Source organism: Suncus etruscus, chromosome 14 (assembly GCF_024139225.1).
Source record: "Suncus etruscus isolate mSunEtr1 chromosome 14, mSunEtr1.pri.cur, whole genome shotgun sequence".
In the NCBI taxonomy this organism is placed as follows: domain Eukaryota; kingdom Metazoa; phylum Chordata; class Mammalia; order Eulipotyphla; family Soricidae; genus Suncus; species Suncus etruscus.
In genome coordinates this window covers 44,442,275-44,468,872 of record NC_064861.1, presented here as the reverse complement: position 1 = coordinate 44,468,872, position 26,598 = coordinate 44,442,275, and the positions used below count along the sequence as shown (strand labels likewise).

Below are 26,598 nucleotides of genomic sequence, written 5' to 3'. Positions count from 1 at the left end.
TATTTTAATTTTTTAATTTGGGGAAACTATATCCAATGATGCTCTGGAGTTACTCTTGGATATGTGATCAGAGTGGCTCCTGCAGAACTCAGGGGACCCTGTGGTTCTGAGGATCAATCCCAGAACTCCTGCATACAAGGCAGGTGCTAGCTATCTACACAGCCTTCATTTCTTGTTCAACGTTCTGAATCCTCCTATGACAGCCGTAAAGAAGCTCTTTGCCTATCACATTGAACAGAGGTACATAAGCACCATCATTATCTAAAATAGGAAGGAGCAAAACCAAGAACAAGCAAACCTAGAAGGAGCAAAAACCAGGGTTTCCCAACTCCCAGCCCCTGCTGTGTGTCAGCCCCAGTCCACAGCTGTGTGTCAATGTGCTTGTGTGTGTGTGTGTGTATACTTGCGTACATTCATGTGTGTGACTCCCACAGGAGCACTTCGTGCAGATATTGCAATAAACCATTTGGCCTGGAATGCACATATGATCTCTTTCTCTTTTTTGCTGGCAGCAGGTTTCCCTCTGTCTGCACAGAGGCTGACACCTGTTCCTGCCTGCCACCACATCTTGCTTCTGATAATAGCATCAGGGGGTCCATGGGTGGGCCGTTCTCCCCAGCCCCAATCTATGCAGAGCCTGCAAGGCGGCTCCAGGACTGTGCTAAGTCCCTCATACTGAGCTGTCAGACCATACTAATGGCCATGGTGGCTGGGACTTGGCCAGGAGAGAAGGGGTATGCACGGTACCATGAAAGAAGCTGAGCTCTGGGCGCGTGTTGTACAGGTTGTGCCCAGCTGGAATAAGCTGATCCGTGTGTGCACATGGCCCTGTGTCCCTACAACATTTTCTGAAGGAGAAATCTGATCCTCTATCAGTGGGAACTGCCATCTCTTTCCATTCTGACTCCTCAGACTTCCTCTTATATCACATGATATGGCAGTGACACAGGCATTTCTGGAATTTACTGAGGGGTGGTGGCATTGAGATAGATTTATTTAGGGTTCGCAAGAGAGCTCCGTACGTGTGTATGTGTGGGAAGGGTTCATGGTCCTAAAAGATACATGAGCTCTTTTTCTTAAATAAGGTCTCTCCTCGTACTGGAGATGCTTGGGGTCCCAGAAGATCTTGGCTAGCAGAGAAAACAGTGATGTAAGAGGCGGCCTTGGATCCAGCCAACCCTTTTTAGGCACCATCTCCTAGAGCATATTGTTTTTCAATTTCATGAACCTAAGATTTCAGCAAATTTAAGCTGAAGATCCAAAAGAACCCAAACAGTTCTAACTTAATGATCTTTCCATTGCTTTGAACACCTACTTTCTAGGGAAACTCCTACTCAACCATTCACTTTTCACTTTTTTTTTGGAGGGGTGGTCACACTAAGCAACGCTCGGGAGTTACTCCTGGCTCTATGCCAGAAATCGCTCCTGGCAGGTTTGGGGGACCATATGGGATGCTGGGATTTGAACCACGACCTACTCCATGCAAGACAAACGCATTACCTCCATGCTATTTCTCCAGCCCTCATCTTTCACTTAGGGTTGTTTCTAGCAGTTCCCAACAGTGGCCCTCTCCCACTTCTCAAAATCAGAAATATCTCTCAGGGGGTCTCCTTCATGATCCTGCCCTCGACCCCCATTCCCAAGGCTGCATTTCACTGTTAGCTAATTTATGTCAGAACAGTGGTGATCAAGACGGAAGGAAAAAAAGAGGGAGAAATGCTAACCCAACCCAACAACTAGCGTTCTGGCCTTTTTTCCTCATCAGAGTGTAAGGCTGATGGCCAGTCGGCTTTGAGGTTTGAAAGGACTGAGAGGAACATGTGCTGGCCGGGAGAGAGGAGGGGAAAAAAAAGCCTGCTTTGGGCTAAAAATACCATGTCCCTTCTTCTCCCCCCACAGCCCCACCCCAGTTAAAACATGTGATGAAATTCAACTTTTCAAACCTAACCCCGAGCTACTTGAAACTATGAAAGCCTCCTCGGTATCTGACACAAGTCAGAATTTCCACTGTTCAAGCTGAGCTTTTATGAAGAACAGACTTGAGAGAAACTGCTGTCGCCGCTGAAGCCCAGGCTTCTGGGGGCACTGCCGGGAGTGGAGTCGGGCCGACTGACACTCACGGCAGGGCAGGCTCTGAACTGAGGCAGAGAAGCCAGCGGGGTGTGGCCCGCCTGCCCCCTCTATCTGGGGGGGGGGGGCCTGCTCTCAGTGAACAACTCTCCCTCTGAGACTTCCAGCCACCATCGGGCAGCCCTGCCGATTGACCAGCCTGGCCTAAGAGTCTCGAGGAGCCGCATGTGGCTTCTTCTCTGACTAGACGTCCTCCCCAAGAAGTCCTCTGTCTCTCACTCTGCCTGAGTCTGCTTGTTTCTCCCTCCACCCTATCCATCACTCAATTGCTCCCTACTCAGCATTTTGATTTTGTCAAGCAGGTATCTAAGTCCCAGTCACAACTGTCACTTAAGTGACGCCACCATTTCTTAATTCTTGCAGCTGGAGTCTAAGGTATATCTGGGGTCTGTCTTTTCTTTCATCCACCTCCTCACTCCATGCTCAGACCCCTACACTTCTCTCCAACCCACAGCAGCTCAGTGCCATGACCCTGGGCCTGTTCAGTCACCTGCTGTCCTTACAGCCTTTTTCTCTCTCTATGTGGACCTGGCTGCCAGAAGTCACATGTGGTTAAAACGCTAGTAGAATGTGACACTCATCTACTGAGACTGGCCAACTTCAGAGATGCAGCAGAAAGCCTCTGCACATGGCCTCATGCTTTTTAGGGACCCCACTTCTAGCCTTTGGCCCCTACTGCCACGAACCTCTTTTCTATCCAAGCTCCTGCTTTCCTCCTACCTAGGGGGCTTGCTTGCTCTTGGCTCCTCTCTGCCTTCATGCCCCCTCTGGCTGGCTCCTTTCGGGACACTGCTGCTCAGCTGAAATGTCCCCTCAGAGAGGTCAGCCTGTCATTATCTGTGCAGGATTCTGCTACTTTGCAAACCGTTGGGAGCAAAAATTTGCCAATTCTCCCCACTTTCTCATGCCTTTCTGTGAGTACCCTGACAAGCAGGGCCTACCTACCCTGCCTGTGCCTGAGTCTCCAGGACCCAGGTGGGGCTTGCACCCACACACAGGGCAGGGATTTAAATGAGGGGACTGGCCAGTTTTTTGGGTCCTTGAACAAGTTACATCCCCTCTCAAATGAAGGAGGTGAAAGGCCCCCAGGTCTGTAAATGGCTGACATGGCACAACTGAGAGTCCAGGGCCCCAGGGAAGATGAATGTCCTACTGGGTGCCCCAGGGAGAGAGGGGTCCTTGACTTCATGACTTCCTGGTACCAAGTTCCCTCTTCCAGTAAAGCCGGATCCCAGGTTGCCAACAGGCACTCAGAGATGCTAACAGAAGCCCTTTGAAGCCAAGACTCTTTGATCTAAACTAATGAGTGATTATAGACACAGGTTGGCCCCAAGAAAGATGACCCAATGTCCACAGAGATCAGGACACTGCACACATGAACTCCCCCCACTCCCCAAACCCAGACTGCTCTCTGGGCTTACTCAGCCTCCATGTCAGAGGACAGGCTGGTCCTAAAACCATATTAGGATTATCTCCAAACAGGACATGCCCCCAGTGAACATAGAGGGATTCAGGGACCTATTCCAGGTCACAGTGAATTGTTAGGTTTTTTTTTGTTTTTTTTTTTTTTATTTCTTTGTTTTGGGTATGTGCACCTTTGCTCAAGGCTTACTCCTGGCTCAGTACTCAGAGATCACTTATAGTAGGGCTCATCTGGGGTTCTAGGGATGGAACAACTGTGATAGTGAGGCTGGAACTGAAGTCTAATTTGCAATTTCCCCAAAACTAAAAAGAAAATGAGGAAGGAACTGTTATGCTGCTTTTCCCTTTGGTTTTGGAGTCACATGTGGCAGTGTTCAGGGACTACTCCCAGTTCTTTGTTTGGGGGACCATGTGTTGCTTAGGGTGAGCCGGGCCTCCTGCATGCAAAGCACATGGTCCAGTAGAAGGAACTTTTTTAGGAACTAATGGGCTGTGGGAAATGGGAATTGGGCTCCTGCACATCCTGAGAATTTGGTTCCCAGTGGGTTGTTCAGCCTCCTATCACCACACTTTAATTCTACTACCCTGTGCCTGGCAGAATCAACTGCTCCAAACACATCACATCTGCACTTGGCTAGGAGCAGAGGCTCCAGCAAGCCTAACAGGCAAGGGCCAGGTTGCCTTAGTGGATCCTCAATGGGGGCAGGCCTGTTGCCAGGAGGGGCTCAGAGAAATCTCCACATGTCAGTGTCCAGAAAGAATCTGGTGTTGGTCTACCTGAGACTTTGCGATTTGTTGCTGCTGCTGTGTGGAGGATAGAAACAGGGAAACAGGGTGGAAAGTTGGAGAGAGCCCAAGGCCCTGAGGACAACACTAGGTGGTGGGAGAAAAGGCTGCTGAGAGCAATGGTCTGTCAATCCCACAGCAGCTTTCTCAAGATGGGAAGGCCCCCACTTCTCCCTGGAACCTCTCAGGGTGCAGGGTTAGGGATGGGGCTATTTGTAAGTACTGCAACAACTTTCACCACAGACCAGACTAGGGTTGCCTCCAGGTACCATCCTGCCCACTCAGGGGGGCAGGAAGGAAGATGGGTGCTGGAGGAAAGTGAGGGCAGACCTTCCTCTGTCCTCAGACCCCAACAAGGCCAGCAGAGTTCTTCCCCCTCTCCCCCAGAAAGCCAAGTGACCCACCTCTGCCACACCCAGTCAAGCTCTCAGAGCTGGGACGTTTGATGTTTACTTTGTTCTTTCCATAGTTCAAAAGGAGTTTGGGGCCCCAGCCTGCAATAGCCCCAAGCCGGGCCTTAATCTCCCAGCCCTCTCCCTCCCAGCTGGCCAGTTAAGGCGGTTAAGACCCTGGATTAGGGCCGGCTTTACATAACAACGCAGGAGCTAAAGCCATCCTCTCCTGGGATGGCTAAAAGACTTCTTTTTATCTTCACGCCTCAGATGGCCTTTTTTCTCCCTTAAACAGCCCTCCAGCCCGCCAAGAGGCAATGAACTTGGCCAAGAGGAAGACAAAGAAGAGATTCAAGATTCAGTTTGGCCTCCCTTGGCCAGAAACACGAGGGGCTCCAGGCCGGGGGTAGGGGGGTACTCCTCAGAAGATGGGGCTCAGCAAGCACCACCTGTCCTTGCCCTGTGGAGGCCTCTCATGACAGCCATGTGCTCCACGCCTGACCTCAGACCCTGCACCAACAGTTACTCTCCATGTTGTCCTCAAGCCATGCCAGCAGGCCTTGCCCAACCAAGAGTCCTCCTCAGCCTGCTTTATTGACCTGGGTTTTACTGTCGAATTCTGCCATTAGTTTTTCACTTCATAAGGACTATACAATTACCATCTTGTTGTAAAGTTAAAGCAATAATTACAGTAAAACTACAGGCCTCTGACCTGCATTTCCAATCTCAGCCTCCTCCTCCCATAAATGGAAGAACTATTGCTTTTGCCTGTCCTGGCCCCCTAATTTCACCAGAACATATGTCTGTGATGTAAATATACACAGACAAGGAAACACAAGTGCTCTGTTTCCAACCTCCTGGATCTTTCTGAAAATTTGTTGAGCATCTGGGGAGTCTGTGTAAGTTTTTGTTTGAAGAAAAATGCTGAAAATAACCACCAAGAAACAACCTATACCAATCCCTAGTTGTATGGTTGAGAAACTAAGGCAAGGTAGAGCTGCCTAAGAACTTGGGTTGACAATGGTGATATGTCACGATACCAGCATACCTGGAGTGACAAAACCCCTGGGTCATCCACAGTGTCACCATCCTTACTTCCCCTCTCATGATCAGTTTCTCTGCCACACCCCACACTGGTGCCTACCTCCTCTGAGCACCTCTGAGTCCAGTTCCAACTCTTACTCATTATGTGACAGTGGGAGGCCAGAGAGAATCCAACACAGGACCACTGCAAGTCACTGGCAGAAAGGAAAGGGAACCAGATCCATGGACTGTGGGCACAGGTTCTTCTATGCACCACACACATGCCACACTCTGAACATAGATCTAGAACAAAGTGGCTGTCTCCTTTAGAGGGGGCTAAATCCAAGAGAAGGTCACTGGATCGGGAAGTCAACTGATCTGAAATCAACCACATGACTTCTGACTGTCCCTCAAGTAATAAAATGTTGGGAAGTGACAGGAGTTGCCAGAGATCTAGTAACTGATGGAGACAGAGGTGAACACTGGGGCTGGGTTAATGGATGAAGGGAAGAGCAGATGGATGAATGGAGGACAGAAGGGTGACAGATGAATGCCAGCAGGCTGAGTGTATGACAGAAGAGGAGGGAGTGAATGACTAGGAAGGAGTGACTGATGGCATTACAGATGGATGGATGGATGGATGGATGGATGGATGGATGGATGGATGGATATTGAGTTAGCGAATAAGTAAGAAGAGGACAGGTGGGTAACTGGGTAGAAAGAAAATGGGTAAAGGATAGACAAGACAGAGGGATAGGTGGAAAAGAGAACACACAAACTAACATTCTACACATTCTAACAGTCTACAGTGTGAACAAGTAAGTCAATGAACATATAAACTGAGCAGGTGCTGAAACCTGTGTGACCAAAGTTTAGGAGTCATCTTGACCCTAGGGCTTACACTCTGCAGACCTGACTCCCAAATCTTTTCTCGAGGTCAAATCATGGCATTTCTTCAAGATTACAAGATGAAGCTTGGAGGAGCCTAATCAAAGACACAGGCCCCTAAGAGCAGCTCCTGGGTCCACATAGGTAGACAGAGTCAGAAAAAAATCTGTTGCCACCGAAACCAAGCCCCATTCCTTGGATTTGAGGCATCCTCAGATTTTGCAATGCTAGATGTGTTCTTGGGTGCCCTGCTGGCCTCCCCACTAGTGGCCCAACTTCTCTGAGAAGTTTCTAGGTCTTGGGGATTTTATGGGGCCTTCGAAGGAGAGTTTAGTGTCTAGCCTATTACTTTCCCCTTAAATGTGGAGTCTGGTGTGAAAGGTTTTCCAGGGAAGACTGGCTGTCTTTGCTGAGCTGTGGCAGATGGAGCCCCACCCAAGTTTGCCAAATCCAACCTGCATTTTAATAGGCTCCTGGGAGATAAGTGTGTACATTGCACTTTGAGAAACGCTATTTTAAGAGTCACTGGTGGCCCAGCAGTTGGAAGCGGCCCTCAGCTTTCCTGCCCTTCCCTCAGCAAGGATTCTGCTGCCCCAGGTTTCCCCAGTCAAGTGATTCTTGCATCTGATTCTGAGCAAAATAGCCGAAATAGTATCGCAGTTTGCAAAACTTTCAGGTGTCCCCTGCTTCTTGAGCCAGCTTAGGGAGTTAGTAGAAAAAAAGAGCCCATGTTTCCATTGTTCAAATGTGGAAATAGACTCTAGGAGGTGGCCTGGTTTGCCCTTAATCTAACAAGTGATGAGGAAGGAAGGAAGGAAGGAAGGGAGGGAGGGAGGGAGGGAGGGAGGGAGGGAGGGAGGGAGGGAGGGAGGGAGGGAGGGAGGGAGGGAGGGGAAGGAAGGAAGGGAGGGAGGGAGGGAGGATAGGAGACAGAGAAAAAGAGGGAAGGAAGGAAGGACACACACAAGCTGCAGCTCTAATGTAATCATATGGGTGGAAAAAAGGAAAATGTAATAGGCTTTTAGTATGTACTATATTCCTAGCACAGTGTGGAGGCTTTAAGAACAGCAACTCTGAGCATCTCTAGAAGGAAAGTGAAGGGAAATCAAATTGTCTAAGTTTAGGATATGAACCCAGGGGTCCTCGTTCCAATGCAGACTCAGACTTCTGGAGTGTACATGCCTCTCTTATGCCTCACTCCCCATGGTCCCATTCGGGAATCTGTTATGTCCTCGACCTGATTTGTGGATTTTTCTGGAAGAAATACAAGGCACATGGTACACCAGATAGCCCCTTTACCTCTGCACTGTCCCTGAAAAGGAAGCAATGGGGACTTCTAGTACCTTCTAGCCGAAAGTCTTCGTCTTCCTCCTCACTGAGAGTGTCTCTGAAAACTTCACCCAGGAACTCCTAGAAGACAAAGCAGGGATATTAATCAAGTATTGGGGTTAGGTGGCAACCAGGCCTTGGGACATGAATGGTGCACATTTGCCAAGCAGTCCACCAGAACACAGAAGAAATGGATTTTGATTCTCATGCTAAAAATTCAGGTCAAACAAGGTAGATGTTGTTCCAATGGGAAAGGGAATTATCACAGTGCTTCTAAGGAAGTGAATTTTTTTCAGCCTACTCCAACCACAGGACATGACAGAAAAGAAAGCTTCAGAAAGAAATCCCACCTTTGGCCTAGAATAAGACAGACGTGATCCTAAAAGGCCCGACCTTTAAATCAATTTAAAGGACTCAACTAACAAACCTGGTCACCAAGAGAGATTTGAACTTGGATTCCTTCCCATTAAAGGTTCCCAGAGAGGTGGGCTTGGTGGGCAGAAGGAAGCTCTCTAGCCAAGGGGCACTGGGGTAACAGTTCTGCACAATGCCAAATTCTTAAGCAGCCTTCACTTTCTGGCTCCACAATCTCAGACATGCTTCCAGGAATGAGGACACTCCTAGCATAACTCTGGCTGGGCCCTTGTGCATGAGATAAAAACATCTGGCACATCACATACACCCACCCACACCCACCCACAGCAGTGGCTCCCCACCAACCTGATTAGGCCACCACTTGAAAGGTTGTTGGGCTGACCCAGCAGACTGAGAAAATTTGGGGATATCAACAAAGGCCTCAGCTATCTGATACTACCCTGCAAGATGACTCTAGATATGGACCAAGCTAGGCGAGGGCATTTGCTGGTACTTTGCCAAGTTGAGTTCTGTGGCCCACAAAGATTGCTTTTAAAGCAAGTCCAACCAGCTCCTTCCTGCAGGGTTTGCATAGGTAATAGGCACAGAGACTCTCGGGACAGAAGCTAACTCTATGTATGCCCAACGATGAGTGGCCTAGAGTTTGGTTTTCCTCTGGCATTCCAGAAGAGCCCTTTTCTCTGAGGTGAAAGTAACCTGGGTAGGGTGGGGGTGGCGGGTTATCAGCTTTATTTCTCTGGATACCCATAATGATGCTTCCTAGTTAGGGTTTCTAAAACCACAAAATGAGAAACAATAAAAAGTTCAAACTCGGCAGCTGCCATCAGTCTCTCTCTTTTTCTCTCTCTTTCCTTTCTATTTCTCTCTCTTTCTCTCTTTTAAAGAGAAAAGAAAAAGAAAAGAACACTCTTTCCTTGGAAGTTAGAAGAAAAAAATCCCACCCCTCAGCAGCTTGCAAGAGAACCCATGCCCTTCTTGGTTAACCAAAGGAAAAAAAAATGCCTTGCCTGGCTGATCTTATCAACCGCACCCAGTTGGAGGTGAGTGGCTCTCTTTTTCCTTAAGATAAACAACTGAGATTTTGTGGATTAGGGCTGGTTGTCTCTGTTCTCTTTCTTCTTTCAAATCATTCTGGAGCATCACACATTTTCTCTGAGGCAGTTCCGACATGGTCATTCAGACTCTCTATGTCCCACTGACTTCAAAACCAGCTACTTGCTCCAGGGGGGGCACACACTTCTGTCTCCTTAGTGCCAGCCAGAATCATCAGGAAGCATTTCCTGGTGTGTACACTGGCTGTTTGTGCAAGGGAACCACGTATACAAGGGAGTGGAAGACAATGACAGAAAAGGATTTGAGCAAGCAGCATCAATTAGGTGTCAGCACAACCTGACAGCCAATTAGAGCCCAAGGTTCATGCATGTCCTAAAAGGCTGTCAGGGGGCTGGAGTGATAGTACAATGGGTAGAGTGCTTGCCTTGCATGTGGCCCACCAGGGTTCAATCCCCCACATCCCATAAAGTCCCCGGAGCATCACCAGAAATAATTCCTGAATACAGCCAGGAGTAAATTTCTGAGCACCGCTGAGTATGGCAAACCAAAAACAAAAACAAAAGGCTGTTAGGCACAGGCAGATGGCTTCCAGCAAGAGGGGCTCCATGCTGACAGTGGTGGCCCCCAACTCCTCTGACTCTTCACTGGCACACAGAGAGAAACTTAAAGACTCCAAAAAAAAATTTAAAAAATTAAAAAAAAAAAGACTCCTGATGTCCCCCCACCAGAGTAGTGATTCAGAGACTCTTGAACAAGCCTGACTGCAAACGAACTTCTGAATGAAACTGTGTGGTAGACCAAGCTCACCACCACATAGACAAGAAAGTGCTGGACACAGTTCTTTTTGTGGCAACCTGGCCCTGGAGAACACTTTGGAACTCAGCTGGCACCCTGCCACACAGTGCAAGTCCAAACACATGCCCTCCTTGAGCATGCAGTCAACATTTGGATGGCACCAGTTACTTGACTGGAGGCAACAGTGGGGAGACAGCATCCAGCCTCTTGTCTTCCTCATTCTTGGTCTTGGGGCCAGTCACTGTCTTCCTGGAACCTGGCTCCCCACTTCTGCCTAATGGACCGCTAAAGACCCTCAGCAGCAGTAAGAGGGGTGTTCTGGAAGGGCCCATGACCCATCACCACAGATCTGCTCTCGCCCTCTCTAGTCCACAAGCAATACAGGCTCCTTAAAATAAGCAAGTGAGCAAGTGAAAGGCATCGTCATCGTCATCATTTTTCTTTTCTTAATGGCCCATTGCTAAGGCTGTCTGAAACCGGAAAATCCCGCTAATGCCCATCACGCCTGCCTTGTATTCCAGTGCCTGCTGAAAAGGGTAGTGACAAGAAGCTCAGGAGAAGGTTCCCAATAGCTCCAGGTTTAACCATGGATGAGTTCCAAGAGGCTGTGAGTTTGATCCTGAAGCAGTGAGGCACTGAGCAAAAAATGCTGCCAGCTCCTCAAGTGTCACTGCTCTGTGTCTGCAGAGGGCTGGCATTAGCCTTTCCAGTATTCTGCAGAAGGACATGTAGGAAAAAATAGCCACTCACCAACTCACAGGGATCAGTGGCCAAAGTGCTCTGGTCTGAACTGTCTCTCTCAGGATTTACTCTCTATGGACAGGGGTTACAGTCTCAGGAGCCAGGGCACTGCTTTTGGGACTTGGCATTTAACACTTGTAGCAACTCTTTAAAGCAGGACCACTAATATCCCTGCATAGATGAGAAAACGAAGCCCAGTAAACCACTTGGGAGACAGGTCCTGGTGAGCATAGTGGGAGAGTCAGAGACAGGACTGGAGGCTGCCATCCAGCTCCACAGCTTCCACCTTTGCCCCCACACTGTGGGAGCCAGAGCTGGGATTCTGGGGTGCCATCCTCTTTGCCCCCATCCATGCCGTGTCTGCTCAGCAGTCACCCCAACCCCTGTACCCCATCTTCTGGCTTCCAGCTCAGCTATCCTCAGCCTCAAATACAAGTTCTAATCAAAGACCTTCCTGGGTCCCCGAGACAGTTCCTGACCACCAGCCCAGGGCCAGGTTGCCCTTTAAGCAGAGAGCAGGCTTGGTGGGCAAACCTGGTCCTCTCCTGCCTCTCAACACTGCCCCTTCCACCCTTCGCTGGGCCCCAGAAAGCCAGGCTAGGGAGAGCTTAGCCAGCACCAGCCCAAGCCCAGAATCGCAGGCACAATGCCTTATAAGGCCTCTAGGAAGGAAAACCACATCAAAGCAGGGCCTTGGGGAGCGGGCTGGAGTGGGGTTGGGGTTTTTCCTCTTTGTCTTTGAGCCTTCATACTCCAGAGCTTAATATCTTCCCCCACTGCCTGGCCCAGCAGCACTCTGTCAATCTCCCTGTTCTCTAAGAGCTAACAGATGTTGGTGCCACGGGCTTTCAAAGGGAAGTCCTGGTGCCATAGAACACAGTGCGCCGTTTGGATTCCAAGAATGCACGGGGCTGGGACACGCGGGAGGGGAGCGGGTGGGAGTGGAGCCCGACACCCAGCCCTGCCCTCAGATCCAAACAGTCAGCGTGGAGCTGCCTCAGGAAATTCCTGGGGCACAAGCTCCCTTCCTCCTCCCTCTATTCCTCCCCTCTCTCTTCCCCTTCCCCCCTTTCCCTCTCTTCCCCTACCAGCACACAAGGGGCAGGCTAAACTCATGCTCTGAGGAACTTCACCCTTCAGAGCAAGCTCAGGCTGTTGGAGTAGGGTGAGTTCTGCCCAGTATTGACCCCACCACCCCCAGCCTGGACAGCTGAGTGGCAGCTCTCTGACCTCCACTCTGCCCTTCTTTGAAATGGGGATCTAGAAATCCCCCTGAAATGGATGGAAATATATGGGCTGGCACCTGCACCAGGGTCTGACACCAAGAGCGGTTGAATAAAGACAGCATCTTTAAGAGTATCTTGGGTCCCCATTTCTGCCATGAGATGGAAACAGCCCCCTTACAGTGCCCTGGCACAATTCTTATGCTCAATGACTCAAGGTCTCATGTCCACTCTGGGACCACCCCAGGGAGATCTGTTCATGACCTGTGCTAGTGAGGGCAGAGCTTTCTATTCACCCACAGCCAAAGGCACACTAGTACCCATCAAAGGGAGCTGATAGACTAACTGCAGAATCCCAGGCAGAGCTCACAGAGCAGGGCAGGGCCTGGACAAGGCTCAGGGGATAAAGATCTGCCTCACAAGCTGGAAGAATGGAGTTGGATCCACAGTGCTGCCCCAGGAGCTATAGCACTGGCACCTCTGCAAGTGATTTCTGGCCAGAGACGGTCAAGGTCAACTGTGTGTGAGTACTACCACATAGGGGTGCTACCCTAGCAAGCAACACTACTGAAGAGGTGCCATTTCCAGCATGATGTATGTGAGTTAGTCGCATTTCTCACAACATAGGTTGTGCTCCTGAGTCATGTAGTGAATTTAACCAAGTCCTTCATAACAACCCGCTTCCCAGAGAGAGATCCAAGACTTGGGCAGGAGATCAAATGATGGGTCCAAGGACGAAAAGTGCTAAAGCTGGGTTAGAACCTTCTAGAAACTTCTAGATTCTGGGTTCTTCAGGCCCAGAGTAAATTTCTTGACCCCCTAGAGCAGCTCCTCAATCTTTTTTTCCTAATGCAGCCCCCTCTGACCTTGTTTCTTTCCGATGCCCCCCATTTACACATAAATCACCTGAAGCCCCCAGTTGAAAAACACTGCCCTAGAACTTGAACCCCAGAACCCCAGAGCCATGGTCCTGTACTCTGGAACTACAGCTGATCCATCTGGGTGGAGATGCCAAGACTCCTGATATGGGCCCCAAAAAGAATACAGGCATTAAGGCCTTCATGCAGCTGACCTGGGTTCTATCTTCAGCACCCCATATGGCCCCTTGAGCCCCCCCAGGAGTGATCACTGAGCAGAGAGCCAGGAGTAAGCTCTGAGAACCACTAGGTGTGACCCAAAAACTAAATAAATATGCCTGAGTTGCAGCAAAGAAAACCCCAGTTTCTTCCTGATCATAGTTGCTCAAAAAATCATAAATGTCTCTGCACTTCAAAGGCCCCTGCCCTTACAACCCTTCCCTCACCTCTGTCTTCCCTCCACATTCCTCTTCCTATAACCCTGCCCCTGATCCCTGCCCCTTCTCATTCCCATGCCTCCCCTCTTATCCACATCCCTGTACCTGTCACCTCCCCTATCTCCTCCCCCACATCCCTGGCTGGCCCTGCCCTCACCCCCAAAGCCCCATGCCCTGTCACAACATGTTGGGAGCTACAGTCTTAACTTATTTTCTGAAGTTACCTCATTCTTGGCCTGGGAGTTGAAGACACCCGACCATACAGTGGAATCCTAGTATTGGAAATATAGCCAATATAGACCAGCAAAGTCACCTGGTCTGACACCCCAGCATGTCATGGTCCCTGCTACCCTCACAGCAAGTCCTACCAGGCTACCAAGAGCAATTATCACCACAGGGCAGAAGGACTCCCACAGTTCTCAGATCCAAGTGTGCTCAGAGGTACCAGGGCACCTCTGGTAGTGCCCAGATCTTATTCATGCCTGAGCCACATTCCTGTCCCTGTCCTTATCCTGTATCGTTGCCATCCTCAGCACATGTACCAGCTCTCACTCTTTCTTAAACGTGTCCCTTTGCCACAAGCAATAAGATCAGTGAAATCGTGGGTGAGATGTCCTAGTTACAGTTGGGGGTTTTCAAAAATAGAACTCCTATTAAACAAACACGGAACCTTTAAATGCAAGAAATCCCCCGCGGAGTCCCAGTCCCTTGCTGAGAGAATGTGGATCCTGCCTGGAAATGCTGAGACTTCTCCAGCCCAGAGCTGAAGGCCTCTACTCTATGCCCACCCAGAGCAGCAGGCTGCTTCCAGAAGGAAAAAATGGAGGACTAGGTGAGGGGTGTAGGGCTGGCAGGGCTACGGCCTGATGAGGAGAAAGAGATGAAAGTCAGCACTCACATCTCAACAATGCCTGGGCCACTGAGCCAGCCACAGAGGCGGCCCTAGGCCTTCAGGAAGGTTTGTGTTCCAGGTGCAGGTCTGAAACCTGCAGCAAGCAGGGTGGTTGGGCTCTAGCATCCTAGCATCCTCCCTCACTGGTAACCATCGGGATTTCAGGCTCCGAGGAAGAGATGACCCATACCAGGCAGATTGTCCAAGGATGGGTGGGGCTTGGGACTTTGAAAACTTGTAGCTGGTGTGACTGGAATTTTCCTACAGGCTAATGTTCAAAGGAGTTTCTACAGTGGAAACAGGGTTGGATGGGCCGGAGGGGGCATGGGAGTAACCAGGGTCACACCTATAAACGACTCCGTGATAATAGGAACCAGAGCCACTTTTGCAAGTATCGGGCCTGTGCCAAGTGTGAGCACAGCACACTAGATGCATTGCCAGGTGCTCCCAAGTAAGTTGCTGTGGCTGCCACCCTGCCAAGGCCAAGAAGAGTGACGGGTGACTCTTGAGCCAGCGCTGCTGAGCCCAGCCCCTCCCTTCCACTGTGACCTCATGCAAAGCTTGTACTTGCCTGAGCCTCGGGCTCTAACCTAAACAGGGGGAAGACAGCGCTGGTGTGGCAGGGAGCTGGGAAGGAGAGCCTGACCTTCATCCTGCCCAATCAATGTCCCCAAAGAGACCTACAGGGGCAGAGCACATTAACACCTCTGGTGGCATCTGAAGTACACTCAGTGGCCAGAATGTGGTACTTATTGATCAGTCCTGCCTTCCTGCCTGGCTGGTCTGGCTACAGCCCTACTAATATCAGCCCATCTCCCTATTGCCCTGTCATACCTCTGCCTACCAGGCTAAACTCTTCACATCCCCTGAGCTGTCTACCCAGTCCCCAGCCATGCCTGATGAGGCAGTGGATGCCTCTGGGCTCCTGTGCAGCAGCTGCTGGCCCTGGCACAGGCCCTGTGTCTGCCAGCATCTAGCATGTGTACCCTGCTCAGGCACTGTGAGCTAGGCTGCTGCTTAAGGCAGCTCCGTCATCTGCTAATCAGAGTGCAGCCCCCACAACAGCCACGTCGTGCCAGCAAGAGATCCCTGCTAAGGGCTGCACAGTCTGGGGACCAGGAGTGACTGTTCCCCCAGCCTAAGCTGGCCAGGGCTTCTTGGGGCTTCTGCCCTGAGTGACAATTAGAAGCTCCCTGTGAGCATTCAGAGATCCCAGTTCCCACAAGAGGACACAAACAACAGAGGTGGGGAGGGGGGCAAATTCTGAGTCACTCCTCTCTGATATACACACACAGGCATACTTATGTACACAACATAGGCACATATGTACATGCATGTACCACTTATACACAATTATGCATATACATAGGTCTATAGAAATACAGGTACATACACTCATGAACATAGGTGGGAGTAATGGAGATCCCATGCATGTACTCACAGGCCACCCTTTGGCCCTTTCCCTCTTGCAGAAGTCAGCTTTCTGACATTTTATCCCAGTGAAACCATCCTGCCCCGGTCCTCCCATAACTGCTTCACTTTTTCACTTGCTTCACAAGACCTCCACACAATTTGCATGCATCCCTGGCCTAGAAAGATCTGGCATTTGCCTTCCAGCATCAGAGTTTGGGACCCCCAATCTCCCCTCCCACCAGGACAGGAGCAGAATCCAGAGTCACATGTGTGGACCCTTGGTTGACTCAGAACCTCTGTGGCTACAGTCCTGGTATGGACCTGGGACAGAGGTCTTGGGTCACCTATAAGGTACACATGGAAGCTCAGGAGAGGGAATGTTGCTATTTGTGAGGGGTCTACACTGCTAACAGAGAGAGAGAGAGAGAGAGAGAGAGAGAGAGAGAGAGAGCAAGTGAGGTATGGCCTAGATCAGTGGATAAAAATAAAAGTAGAAAGACACCTCAGAATTCTTCTGAGGGCCACACAATAAATACTTTGGGGCAACACACTCCAGCCTAAGCCTCACCTCAGTCTCTCAGCACCAGAGAGAAGCACACAGGCTCACTCCCAGAAGTCAGAGCCAGGGAGACTTTCCTGAAAGAGCAGGTTGGGCCCCATGCACAATGACGGCCCACCATGTTTCTGTGTGAACCGCCGAAGAGGCCGGCCTGGTGCAAGCGATGCTGGGATACACTGAGAGGTGGTGCAGGCCAAGCATTTGCCACCCATTGACCGGCTTGGCCTTCTCAGAGGGCATGAAGCCTGGCTTTCTAGGGAAACCAGATAGATCTGAGCTGGGAGAAATGGGGTTCAGTGGGTATGGCAAGACAGTTCTGCAGAAGGCATATGTATGTGTACCTTCCCCATAGAGGAAGGGTTTCTTTTTATTTTTAATTAATGACTTTATCTAAATATGTAGTAACAAAGTTGTTCATGATTGATTTTCAATCATACAGTGGACATGGACACCACCCTTCACCAGTGTACATTTCCCACCATCAATGTACCCAGTTTCCCTCTCACCCTCCCCACTGACTGCTTTGAAGGGACATTTTACTTCTCTTCTCTTCTCTCTCTCCCTCCTTCCCTCCCTCCCTCCCTTTATCCCCCTTTAGATAATGTGATTTGCACTACTGTTTTTTTTTTTAATTTGTACTACTGTTAATGAAAGGGTAGAGGGAGGGTTTCTGATACCCACTGGGAGACCCCATTCCTCCCGCAGGAACCACCCCAAGCAATCAGACCCTCAGGGATCTCTGCCAGGGATCATTTGCTTCTGGCTGAGAGGGCACAAGAGCTCAGGCATGGGCTGTCAACACTCTTTTTAGTGATCATGTGATGTCCAGAGAGCTTTGATGCCAGAAGAGGCATAAGGCCAGCATGATATCAAGGCACCATCACTGAAGGTGGAGAGGCAGCTCTCCCTGGATCCACCCTACACAGCACATTTCATCCTGGCTCCTTCATCAGCTCACTGATAAAGGCTGTGGAAGAGGTGGAAACCCCACATAGCTCCTGCAGGAAGTCAGGGGCCCCTCACAACACAGGGGTCCCTGAAAAGCCCATAGGGGCTGTGAGAGGCTGCACCAGCATTCAAGCTCCAATGATGCTCATGGACTGAAGAACAAGCAGCTTCCACAGGGGTGACTCCATCCACCACACAGGCATTGTCCATTGTAGTCCCTGGTCACCAGACTCACTGGTTCACAAGGAGCTGCTGCTGCCTTTCTACACCTAAGGGGAGTGGACTCTGCAAAAAGTAGGCAAGGCTGTGGGAATGGACCAAGTCTCTGAGGCAACAGTTATGGTACTTGGTCCTCTGGACCACAGCACCAGTCAGACCCCCTCGAGAAGAAACCCTGATCTATGATTAGACCTATTTGATAATGTTACCCCAGGAAAAGACCACACAAGTCAAAGGTTACAGAGAACCCCTTCCACCTGATGAGACTTTTGGCAGTTAGTGCAAAAACCTCCCAAACTGTGGATGAGGAAACTGAGATCTTGAAATGGGGCAAGACTTGGCCAAAGAGGGGATCCCAGAACACTCTGCTTCCCCAGAAGCTAAGAGCAAGCACACCCTGGCCCCCTAAAACCCTCACTTCCCAGGCTTCTGCTGGCTGCTCATGAGGGCTCTCACCAGGCCAGTGGGGGATACCCATTCCACCTCTGCTGCACTTTACCTGGCAGCAGCCACACCTAGGAAGGGTGTCCAGGGGGTGTCCTACACTGCTTTATCCTAGGCAAGCACAAGAAAGCACAGGACAACTCATCTTCCATCCACAATGGTCTGAGTCTGACTGCCCAACTGAGCAGAAAAACGCCTATCCTGCCTCCAGTGGGGGCCATCTCTGAAAGCACATGGAGGAGACATAGGTTCAGCCTAGCAGAGTAGTGAACACCCAAAGCCAGTCTAGCTAGAGGAGGACAGGTGCCCATGTCTCAGTGCAGACCTGGGCTGGAAGGCAAGCGGGGATGCTCATTGTCTCACCCTGTTTCCTATCAGCCTCTTGAGGAAAGCCCCTTGCCATTGAGTACAAGAGCAAAAAGCACTTTCTGAGTACTTTGTCCATCCCCAGGGACTCATTGAGTGAATAGCTCTGAGCTGACCTCAGACTGCTGTAAGGGATACTCAAGTACCCCAGAACTTCAGGACAATTCTTTACCTCAATTTGCCTGCACTGGGGACATTCCACCTCTCTCCTCAGAATCTAGACCTCCCTCATTCTCATGACAGCACTTTGGTTTATCCACGAAGTGTCTTTGCAACAAAAACAAAATCTCAGGTAAATAGCAAGTAGCTTGTGTGTCTTGTGAGGAATTTGGGATATGTTTATATGAAAAAGAGCATGTTATTGAAATTTCAGTTCAATGGTCTTTTTTTTAATAGGGGTCCACAGTCCTTCTACCATGCTTCTTATCCATGTGGTATCTAAGCTGATTGCTCTTTCTAGCCATCAAGGTAGGCACATAACCTCTGCCTGACAACTAGATTCACTGAGGTTGAGCCCATGACCCAAGTCAGAACAAAAAGATGCAATCACATAGCTCTTTTTTGCTGAAATGAAAAAGATATGAGGAAGGGAAGTGGGCCTGGAGGAAGACATTACCATCACTTTACAGAGAGATATTGTCTAATGAAAAGGCCAACAGAAGGAAACAGAACTGGAGGTGAGACATGAAAAAATGGATCCTGATCACACCAAAGGTCTTGATCACACTGATGCCTGTAGCTAGCCTCCCCCGAGACTTTATAATCCCACAATCCAGAGAATTTCCCTTTTGCTGAAGTCAATCTGAGCTTGTTTTCTGTCATGGGCCATTTACTGAGCCCCTACTCTATTCATCCTCCTCTTGCCCAGAGCTCTGCTCAGAGAATGCTGAAGTTGCTTTGCTTAAGAAGTCATACTCCGTTGCAAACAGAAAATGGAATTCTGGGACAAGAGATTCTAGCCAGACAAGCTGCTTCTCCTCCAGTCTTGCCCTTCTCCACCTAGGACCTAACAAAACTAACCCACATCTCCAGGTGCCTTGGCCCCTGGTCCAGCAATGAGAGCACCAGTGCCCAGGTCTGAGGTGTTCATGATTCTACACCCCAAACAGGAATCCTCTGAGAGTAAAAGAGCTGTGGCATTTACAATAGATGTGGTAAATAGACCAGGCACAGCCCTCCCAACCCCAGCTTTATCCCCCACTCATGGCTATTCACTCCCACTCTGTCTGTGGCCACTGCCCTCTGGATACTGCCAGCTCACTCCCCTAAACTAAGCCCTAATTCTTTTACCCAGGGATACCCATTACATGCCTCAGTCAGAAGCCATCACTGGCCTCAGTCTGCCCTGCCATGACCTTAGATACTGGAGTCCTTAGCTCAGGACTGATAGCACCCACATCCCCCACTGAACAGCTCATGAGGACAGTAGTTTCTGCCTCAACACTGAACACCTTATAGACCCTAGCCGGGCCGGGAACATGCAAAGCATGTTTTGAGCGAAGCATGTGGCCCCCTTTCTCTCCTTCCTGCAGGCCTCTTCTCAATAGTCCATCCAGCCATCCAGGGTGAGATACAGAGCCAGGATGAATGTGGGTAGGGTAGCTGCTGGGACCCGCCCAGGCAGGCCTGGACACGCTGATAATACGCTTGCAGTCAGAGATCCAGGGAGAGTGGGCCCCAGAAGGCCCCACCCAGCTCAGCAGGCCCTGGGGCTGGAGCACCAGGCTGGCCCCACGACAGTTTTCACTGATCTGGGGCCAACGTGGACTGGCCCTGGGCTGGTTGCCGATTGCAGAATCCAGCCCTGGCTCCTGCTCAAAACACAAGCCCGCGTCTCTTTGCAGTTTCAGCCAGCTCTGAACTCAACGGCGGCCAAGTTACTGCCCCGAATGCAAATGGACAGGTGCAAAGGCCTCTCCAGCCTGAACCCTAGCCCCTTCCATCCCCCCTACCACCCAGGTTCATCCCATTGATGAGCAGACAGCGTCCTCTGGGGTGGCCTGCCCTGGGCAGCTTCTGCTGGCTTCTCTTTCACACAGGCTCCCAGCCCAAGACCGCTACCTGAAGAACACTTTGCCACACAGGCTCTTTGGCTGACAACCCCCATCCTGGCAAACTTCTATATCATCAACATCTTCCCCTGGGCCTCTGAGACTCGCTGTTTCCTAGCAGTCCACTGGTCTCCTGGTGAATAGGACTGAGAAGACAGAGCTGACCAGAGAGGGATTTGCTAGCCAGGAAACATGTGTGCTGCTTCAGTTTCCTCATCTTTAAAAAGCAGTGATGTGGGATAGGACGGTACCTCCAAAGACTTTCTTCTCCCACATTCCTGACTCAGGGTACTCTGACTAGGTTAGTTCTACCTCGCCCTAATTCTTGGATATCTGGCAGGCCCAAAGGCCCTTCCCTCCCAGGGTCACTGGTCAGTGTCTTGAGATGGTCTGTCTCTTTGGGCAGAGGAGATGTGTGTGCTGTGAAGGGTGCTCTGCCAGAGTTCACATGGGTTTGGCACTTACTCTCCTGGAGTGAGCTATATTGGCTCCCCCGAAAATGGGACAAGAGCAAGTAGCACCTTTGCAAGATAAAGGCACCCACGACCTGCACAGCACACCCTGAAAAGGAACAGTGAGCAGGCTCACTTGCATGCAGTTGAGTCCTGAAGGCAATAATCTCCTGAAGACATTCCAAGGTCCCAGACACTGCCAGGCTGCTCTGGGGCCAGGCTCTGGCTCTGCCATCTTGCAGCTATGTAATACTGAGCAAGAAATGCACCTCCCTGTACTTTTGCTTCCTTCTATTTATTTTTGTCTTTAAAAACTCATCAAATCACTATGAAGTATAAAGTTATTCATGACTGAGTTTCAGTCGTACAATATTTGAGCACCCATCTCTTCACCACTTCCCTTCACTAATGTCCCCAGTTTCCCTCCCATATCCCAGTCTCCTTTAGCAGACACTCTTCTTGTTTCCTTTTAGGCACTGTGATTTGGAACACTGAAAGGATATCTTGCACATCACCTTACCTCTTTTCAGCACCCAGTTCTTGTTCAGAGTGGTCCCTTTCCACTGTCATTGTCAGAGCTGTCCCTTCCTCCTAATCGGCCTCCCTCCACTGTGGCAAGGCCTCCACAGAAAGCTTTTTTCTAAGGTTCCTAATTAATACTAGTGACTAAATGAAGTGAGATTTCCCCAGCATGTAGAACGGTGTCTGCTACAAATGTGATTCAATGAATAAAGACAGGTCCAGATGAAGTAGAGAAGGATGAAATGTGACCCCCTCCCCTAGAAGAAGGAATGACCATTGGGAAACTTTTTGAATTTATGGCTGTTGATGGGGGAGACTCTGAGGGGAGAAACCTACTCCATCAGGCAGATGCACCTTAGGTGAGCTGCTGAGAGGTTCTCACGTTCATTCACTATCACAGAAGGGATATGGGGTATGAGGTGAACATGGCTGTCTTGGGAAAGCTCCGACCTCTATCTAAGACCGAAGGGTAAACCTGAAATGCTAAGGTCAAAAGAGGGTTTGACAAAAGGTTCCCACATGATCATAATGCCTCCCTCCTGCCCTCAAACTAGAGCCCACACCTTACAGGCGGTGAACCCACTAATTATAGGACAGGACTGGCCAGGCCTCACTAGGCTTTAGCAGACACAGACCAGCTCACAGCTGCCAGGCCGGTTCCTGTAGATAGCATGTTTTACTTTCTGTGTAGGCATGGTCCCAGTCCTTTGCTGGAGTATGACCCATTAATGTGTAAAGTAACTATCATGACCTAGGATGCCTACCCAAAGTGTATGGTCATGAGGTCAAAACCCCACTACCTGTGGCCCCAAACAATTGTGGCATCTCTGCTGTGACCCCTGGTTGTGCAAGTAACTTCTAGTTGTACCACACGAGGGGGTTCTAAATACCACAAAGGGGTGTGACCCCACACACCCAAAAAGTATGCTAGCACCACAGGCAGGAAGACAGGGAGGATTACAATCACAATTTGCCTGCTTTAGCAAGAGTCTGGCTTCAGGAGACACAAGTGCACGCACTTCAATGGTGAATGCCACCCCTGACAAATACACAGCCCCATCACTATGATATCAACAACAACTAGGAATGGAAGGAGTAGAGGAAGGAAATTAAAATGCTAACATAGGAGCTGGAGCAATAGTACAGTGGGGAGGATATTTGCCTTGCATGTGGCCAATCCAGGTTTCATCCTGGCATCCCATTTGATCTCAAGAACTGCCAGGAGTGAAACTTGAACATCGGGCCAAGAGTAAACCCTGAGCACTGCTGGAGTGGCCCCAAAACAAAAACAAACTAACAAAACTCTCTAATGTGATAAAGTAGTTCTTGGTGAAGCAGGATTCACTACTGCCACTTTGCTTAAAGGTTTCTATTAGTCTCCTTGCTCTTTTGTTAATCCTTTCCTTTCATGCTCACTTGCTTTGTGTTTTCTTAATATATTTTTTTTGGTATTAATATGTTTTGATTCCTTTGTCCTTCCCCTTTGTGTGACTTCCTCAGGTAGTTTTTCTGTGATTACTACAGGACACATATAAAATACCTTAGGGATCTAACAGTCTATAGTCTACTATACACTGTTAACAACTTAAGTTGCATCATCAAAAGCTTGGGACAGGTTAAATTCTTGGTGCAGGAACAGAAGGATAACGACAGTCTTTGCCAATAGGGCATGTGACCTTGTCAATCTAATCTCTTGTGTGTGGTCTCACTTGTTGATGGGAATTCAGCTTGAAAGTAGTGTTTCTATCTTCTAGACAAGTTTCTTCATGAGACATGTTATGTCAAATGAATGGAGCAACAAGAACGGACGGTACAAACGGCCCCAAGCACTCTGGTGAGGTAAATCACTGGACCACCATCCCCGGCTGGAGTGCCTCTTCTAAGGGATTCTGGGGGCTCCTCTGCCCCACCCCTCAATACCCCTCAGCACCCACCATTCAGTCTGTAACAGGGAGGTCATGCATTCATCTCAAGAAACTCTCCTGAGGAGTGCCAGGCATGCTGTCGGCAACGTTATTAAGAATCCAAAATGCGGCAGTACAAAGGACAGGCCAGCATTCCTGGTGTTTGTTAACCACTCAGAGACTCAACAACAGTAACCACAGTGTGTGCAGCATGTCTCAGGTAAAAGGTGGCTCTCAGTGCAGATCATTCTGCCACAGAAATTACTATCACCAAGCTTGAATGGGGGAAACTTGACACAGGTTCCCCCTGTGCAGGCTGGGGATCTGGGCCCGGTGTGTGAGAGACAGCTGAAGAGGATGGGGCTAGGGCAGAGGGGAAGGCCCTGCCTGGGGCTGGGGGGTGGGGAGAGGGGGCTGCCGGTTGCATCGTGGAGCCAGGCAGTCTCCTAAGAGCCAGATCCACACGCCTCAGAAGTTAGGCCAGCTCTCAGTTCCCGGCATTCCGGCCCCAAGTCCCTGAGCAGGCCTGCTCCCCGGGGCGCTCAGATTCTTCCAGCGCCCGGGAAGTGCTTCCAAGGCAGCTGGGCTCAGCCTCAAGCCCAGAATTCCTTGGCCAGCAGGACCTGTGTCTCCACGAGACTGACACGGCACAGCTGCCGAGGCGCCGGCCGGCACACCCCCCCTTAGTCTGCCGGCATGGCTCATGGTCCCAGTCACTGCTCAAAAGGCACACTTTGGGCACACTCCCCTGAGGGGCTCCAGTCACTCAGTTCAGTGCCCCTGAAGGGTGCCACACGGTCCCAATCACAATCTAATGACAAGTGTCACTGGCTGAGAACAGAATCCCAGGAAAAGCAACATTTCCAGGAAGAGGAACAATGAGGACCCCAGCATCTATTTTCTAACACATCTGGAAATGGGCAGCATTCTTGATTCTTTAGGAACTCAGGGAGAGAGAACACCCTCTCTGTCTCCACCCTCACTCCACTGCCATCCCACCTGCTCTACCAGGGGACCCTGAGCAGCCAGTGAGTGGCACCACCTGGGACTCTGGCTCTGGGATGTGCTACTCTAAGATAGTTTATCCAGAACCATGGGTATATGGTGTTATGGGATGGAAGGCTGGCTGTTCATGAGGCTTCTGTTCTCCATAGCCAGGAGGAAACAGGCTGAGCAAGGCCACCCAGGAGGGCAGACAGACCCCTTGTTTATGCCTGGAAACCAAAGAAGAGAAGCGCCCGGCCCCAGTAACAACCAGTTACCAGGAGCTTTGACCCAGGGACACTTAGAAGCTAGTTGGTAATTACCACAAAGGCTGACATTTACCAGGAACTTCCTTGGGCCCAAAGCGTGTTTGATGCCACGTGCTTTACACCAACTTTCTTAAACCCTTGCAATGGCTCATCTATTTTTGTCCATTTTAGAGACGAGACAAGACAGAGGGATAAAGGAAGTTCTGAAGAATGATGGCAGTTACACGCCTACAAAGTGGTAGTTCCAGGACCTGTGGTCAGAAAGAAAGGTGAGACTATTGGGTCCTATTTCTGGTTGCATCCTTTGACATCTCCCTATACATGTGGATGCACATGCGCACGCGCACACACACACACACACACACACACACACACACTTTATTGGGTGGGGTGGGTGTCCTTCACCCCTGATGCTGAGCAGAACCACAGGATGTGCTCATGACATGGTTGAACAGGAGCATGATAAGTGAAATATAGAGTTGACAGAGAAGCACAGAGGCACTGAGCAGGGGTCACACAGGCGGCAGGAATCCCAATGACAGTTCCCACATCACTGAGCTGAGCTCCGCCCATATGGGTCGTTGACCCCATGGCAGGCAGCATCAGCAGCGCAGGTGAGTGGCTGGCATTTGCATCTCGGTTTGGGTCATCACACTCTGACCACCACACAAGGAAATCCATGCCAAGCAATGCAGCCCAGAGAGAAGGACAGTTGCTGTCCCTTGAGTGTTTTCTCCACCTGAGAGGGGCCAGCCTGCCCCCTGTCCCCAGAAGCATGAGTCAGATCAATAGTCTGCTCCAACTGAACAACGGGATAGGAAAGAATGGCTGTTTGAAGTCGTTGCATCCAAGGTGGTTCGTAGCATAGCAACGGCTACTAACCAATCGCTTTACTTTGTGTCTGTGCCCAAACTGCCCGGTCTCTTGGACACAGTACAGGAACGTGGCAAATGGGATACACAGAGAGGTGACAGGCCTTCCTGAGATTAGCAGGGGGGGAAGAGGATACTATTTTGTGTTGTTTGTTTTGATTTGAAATTACACCTGGTTCTTAGGGATGACTTCTGGCAGGGCTTAGAGGACCATATGTGGTATTGGGGATTAAACCTGGGTCAGCTGCATGCAAGGCAAGCAGCCCACCCTTTTCGGCCCTAAGAGTGTAGTATTTTGAATAAAAAAATCTATTTAACTCCAAGGATTTACTTTCAAAGACTGGTTACCAATGAGCTGTGCTCTAAGATCAGAGCTAGGATCCTAGTACTTCTGATGACACCACCCAAAGGAATGAACCTCCCCTCGGTCACAACTCTGTCACTTGTATATTGTGCCTATAGTGGCACCATCTGTCACTCTTCTTGCTCTCCTGAAACAAGCTGCTGCCATGTGCAGGGAGCTAACATCTCTTCCTACAAGCCAACTCGGGCTACACCTGCTGGAAGTGTTTTGTGAGGCAAAGCACTGCTGTCACCTCTCAGGACACTATACCTTCTCCACTCAGACATGCACATCTTATGTGGTAGGTGAAGGTTGGATCACAGTTATCAGAGCATAGCTGCAGACATTCAGAACATGGCCCACTCTCCTGGGACAGCAGTGTTGGCCCTGCTCATCCCACCATCTCAGAGCCTCTCTGAGTGGGACCTTCCACTCTGTCTCTCCAAGTACCTGCTCGAATTCCACACGGCAGTTTAGTGCTCTCAAAGCAAAGAAGCAGCTGTGCGTCATGGGTTCTCCGGAGCTCCTACTTACACCTTCAGTTGTTAAGGCTGTTATCAACTGCAGGCAACAAAGGGCCCCTCTCTCAAGGGATGCCAACAAGAAGCTGCAATCCCTCTGCCTGGCACTGTCACACCCCCCTCCAATGCTAATTCGGCTAATGTGGGCAGTTCTGCACAGCTGCAGGGCCCCACACCTGCAATGGCCAGATTGTCAGCTACAGAGGCTGCGAACAAGCCTGTGTTGTGTGTTCCCTCAAATGTCACATATGACTCAGGGGTGAAAGCCAAGGCTAGGGTTCTGAGTCCTCTGAGTCTCTGAGTTGACTTGGAATGGCACTATCTCTGCCTGGACACTGAAACATCCAGGGGGTGTGAGGCCACCTTGGTCTTTGCAAAAGGTTCAAAG

General features: G+C 50.1%; 1 protein-coding gene across 1 annotated transcript in view; it reads right to left on the bottom strand.

The window, feature by feature from the left end:
* Nucleotides 1-26,598, bottom strand: part of NKD1 (NKD inhibitor of WNT signaling pathway 1) — a 67,771-nt gene that overhangs the window by 19,980 nt on the left and 21,193 nt on the right. Inside the window, exon 4 of the mRNA XM_049786079.1 lies at nt 7,985-8,051. Within this exon, the coding sequence (XP_049642036.1) occupies nt 7,985-8,051 (67 nt within the window). The remainder of the gene's footprint in view (nt 1-7,984; nt 8,052-26,598) is intronic.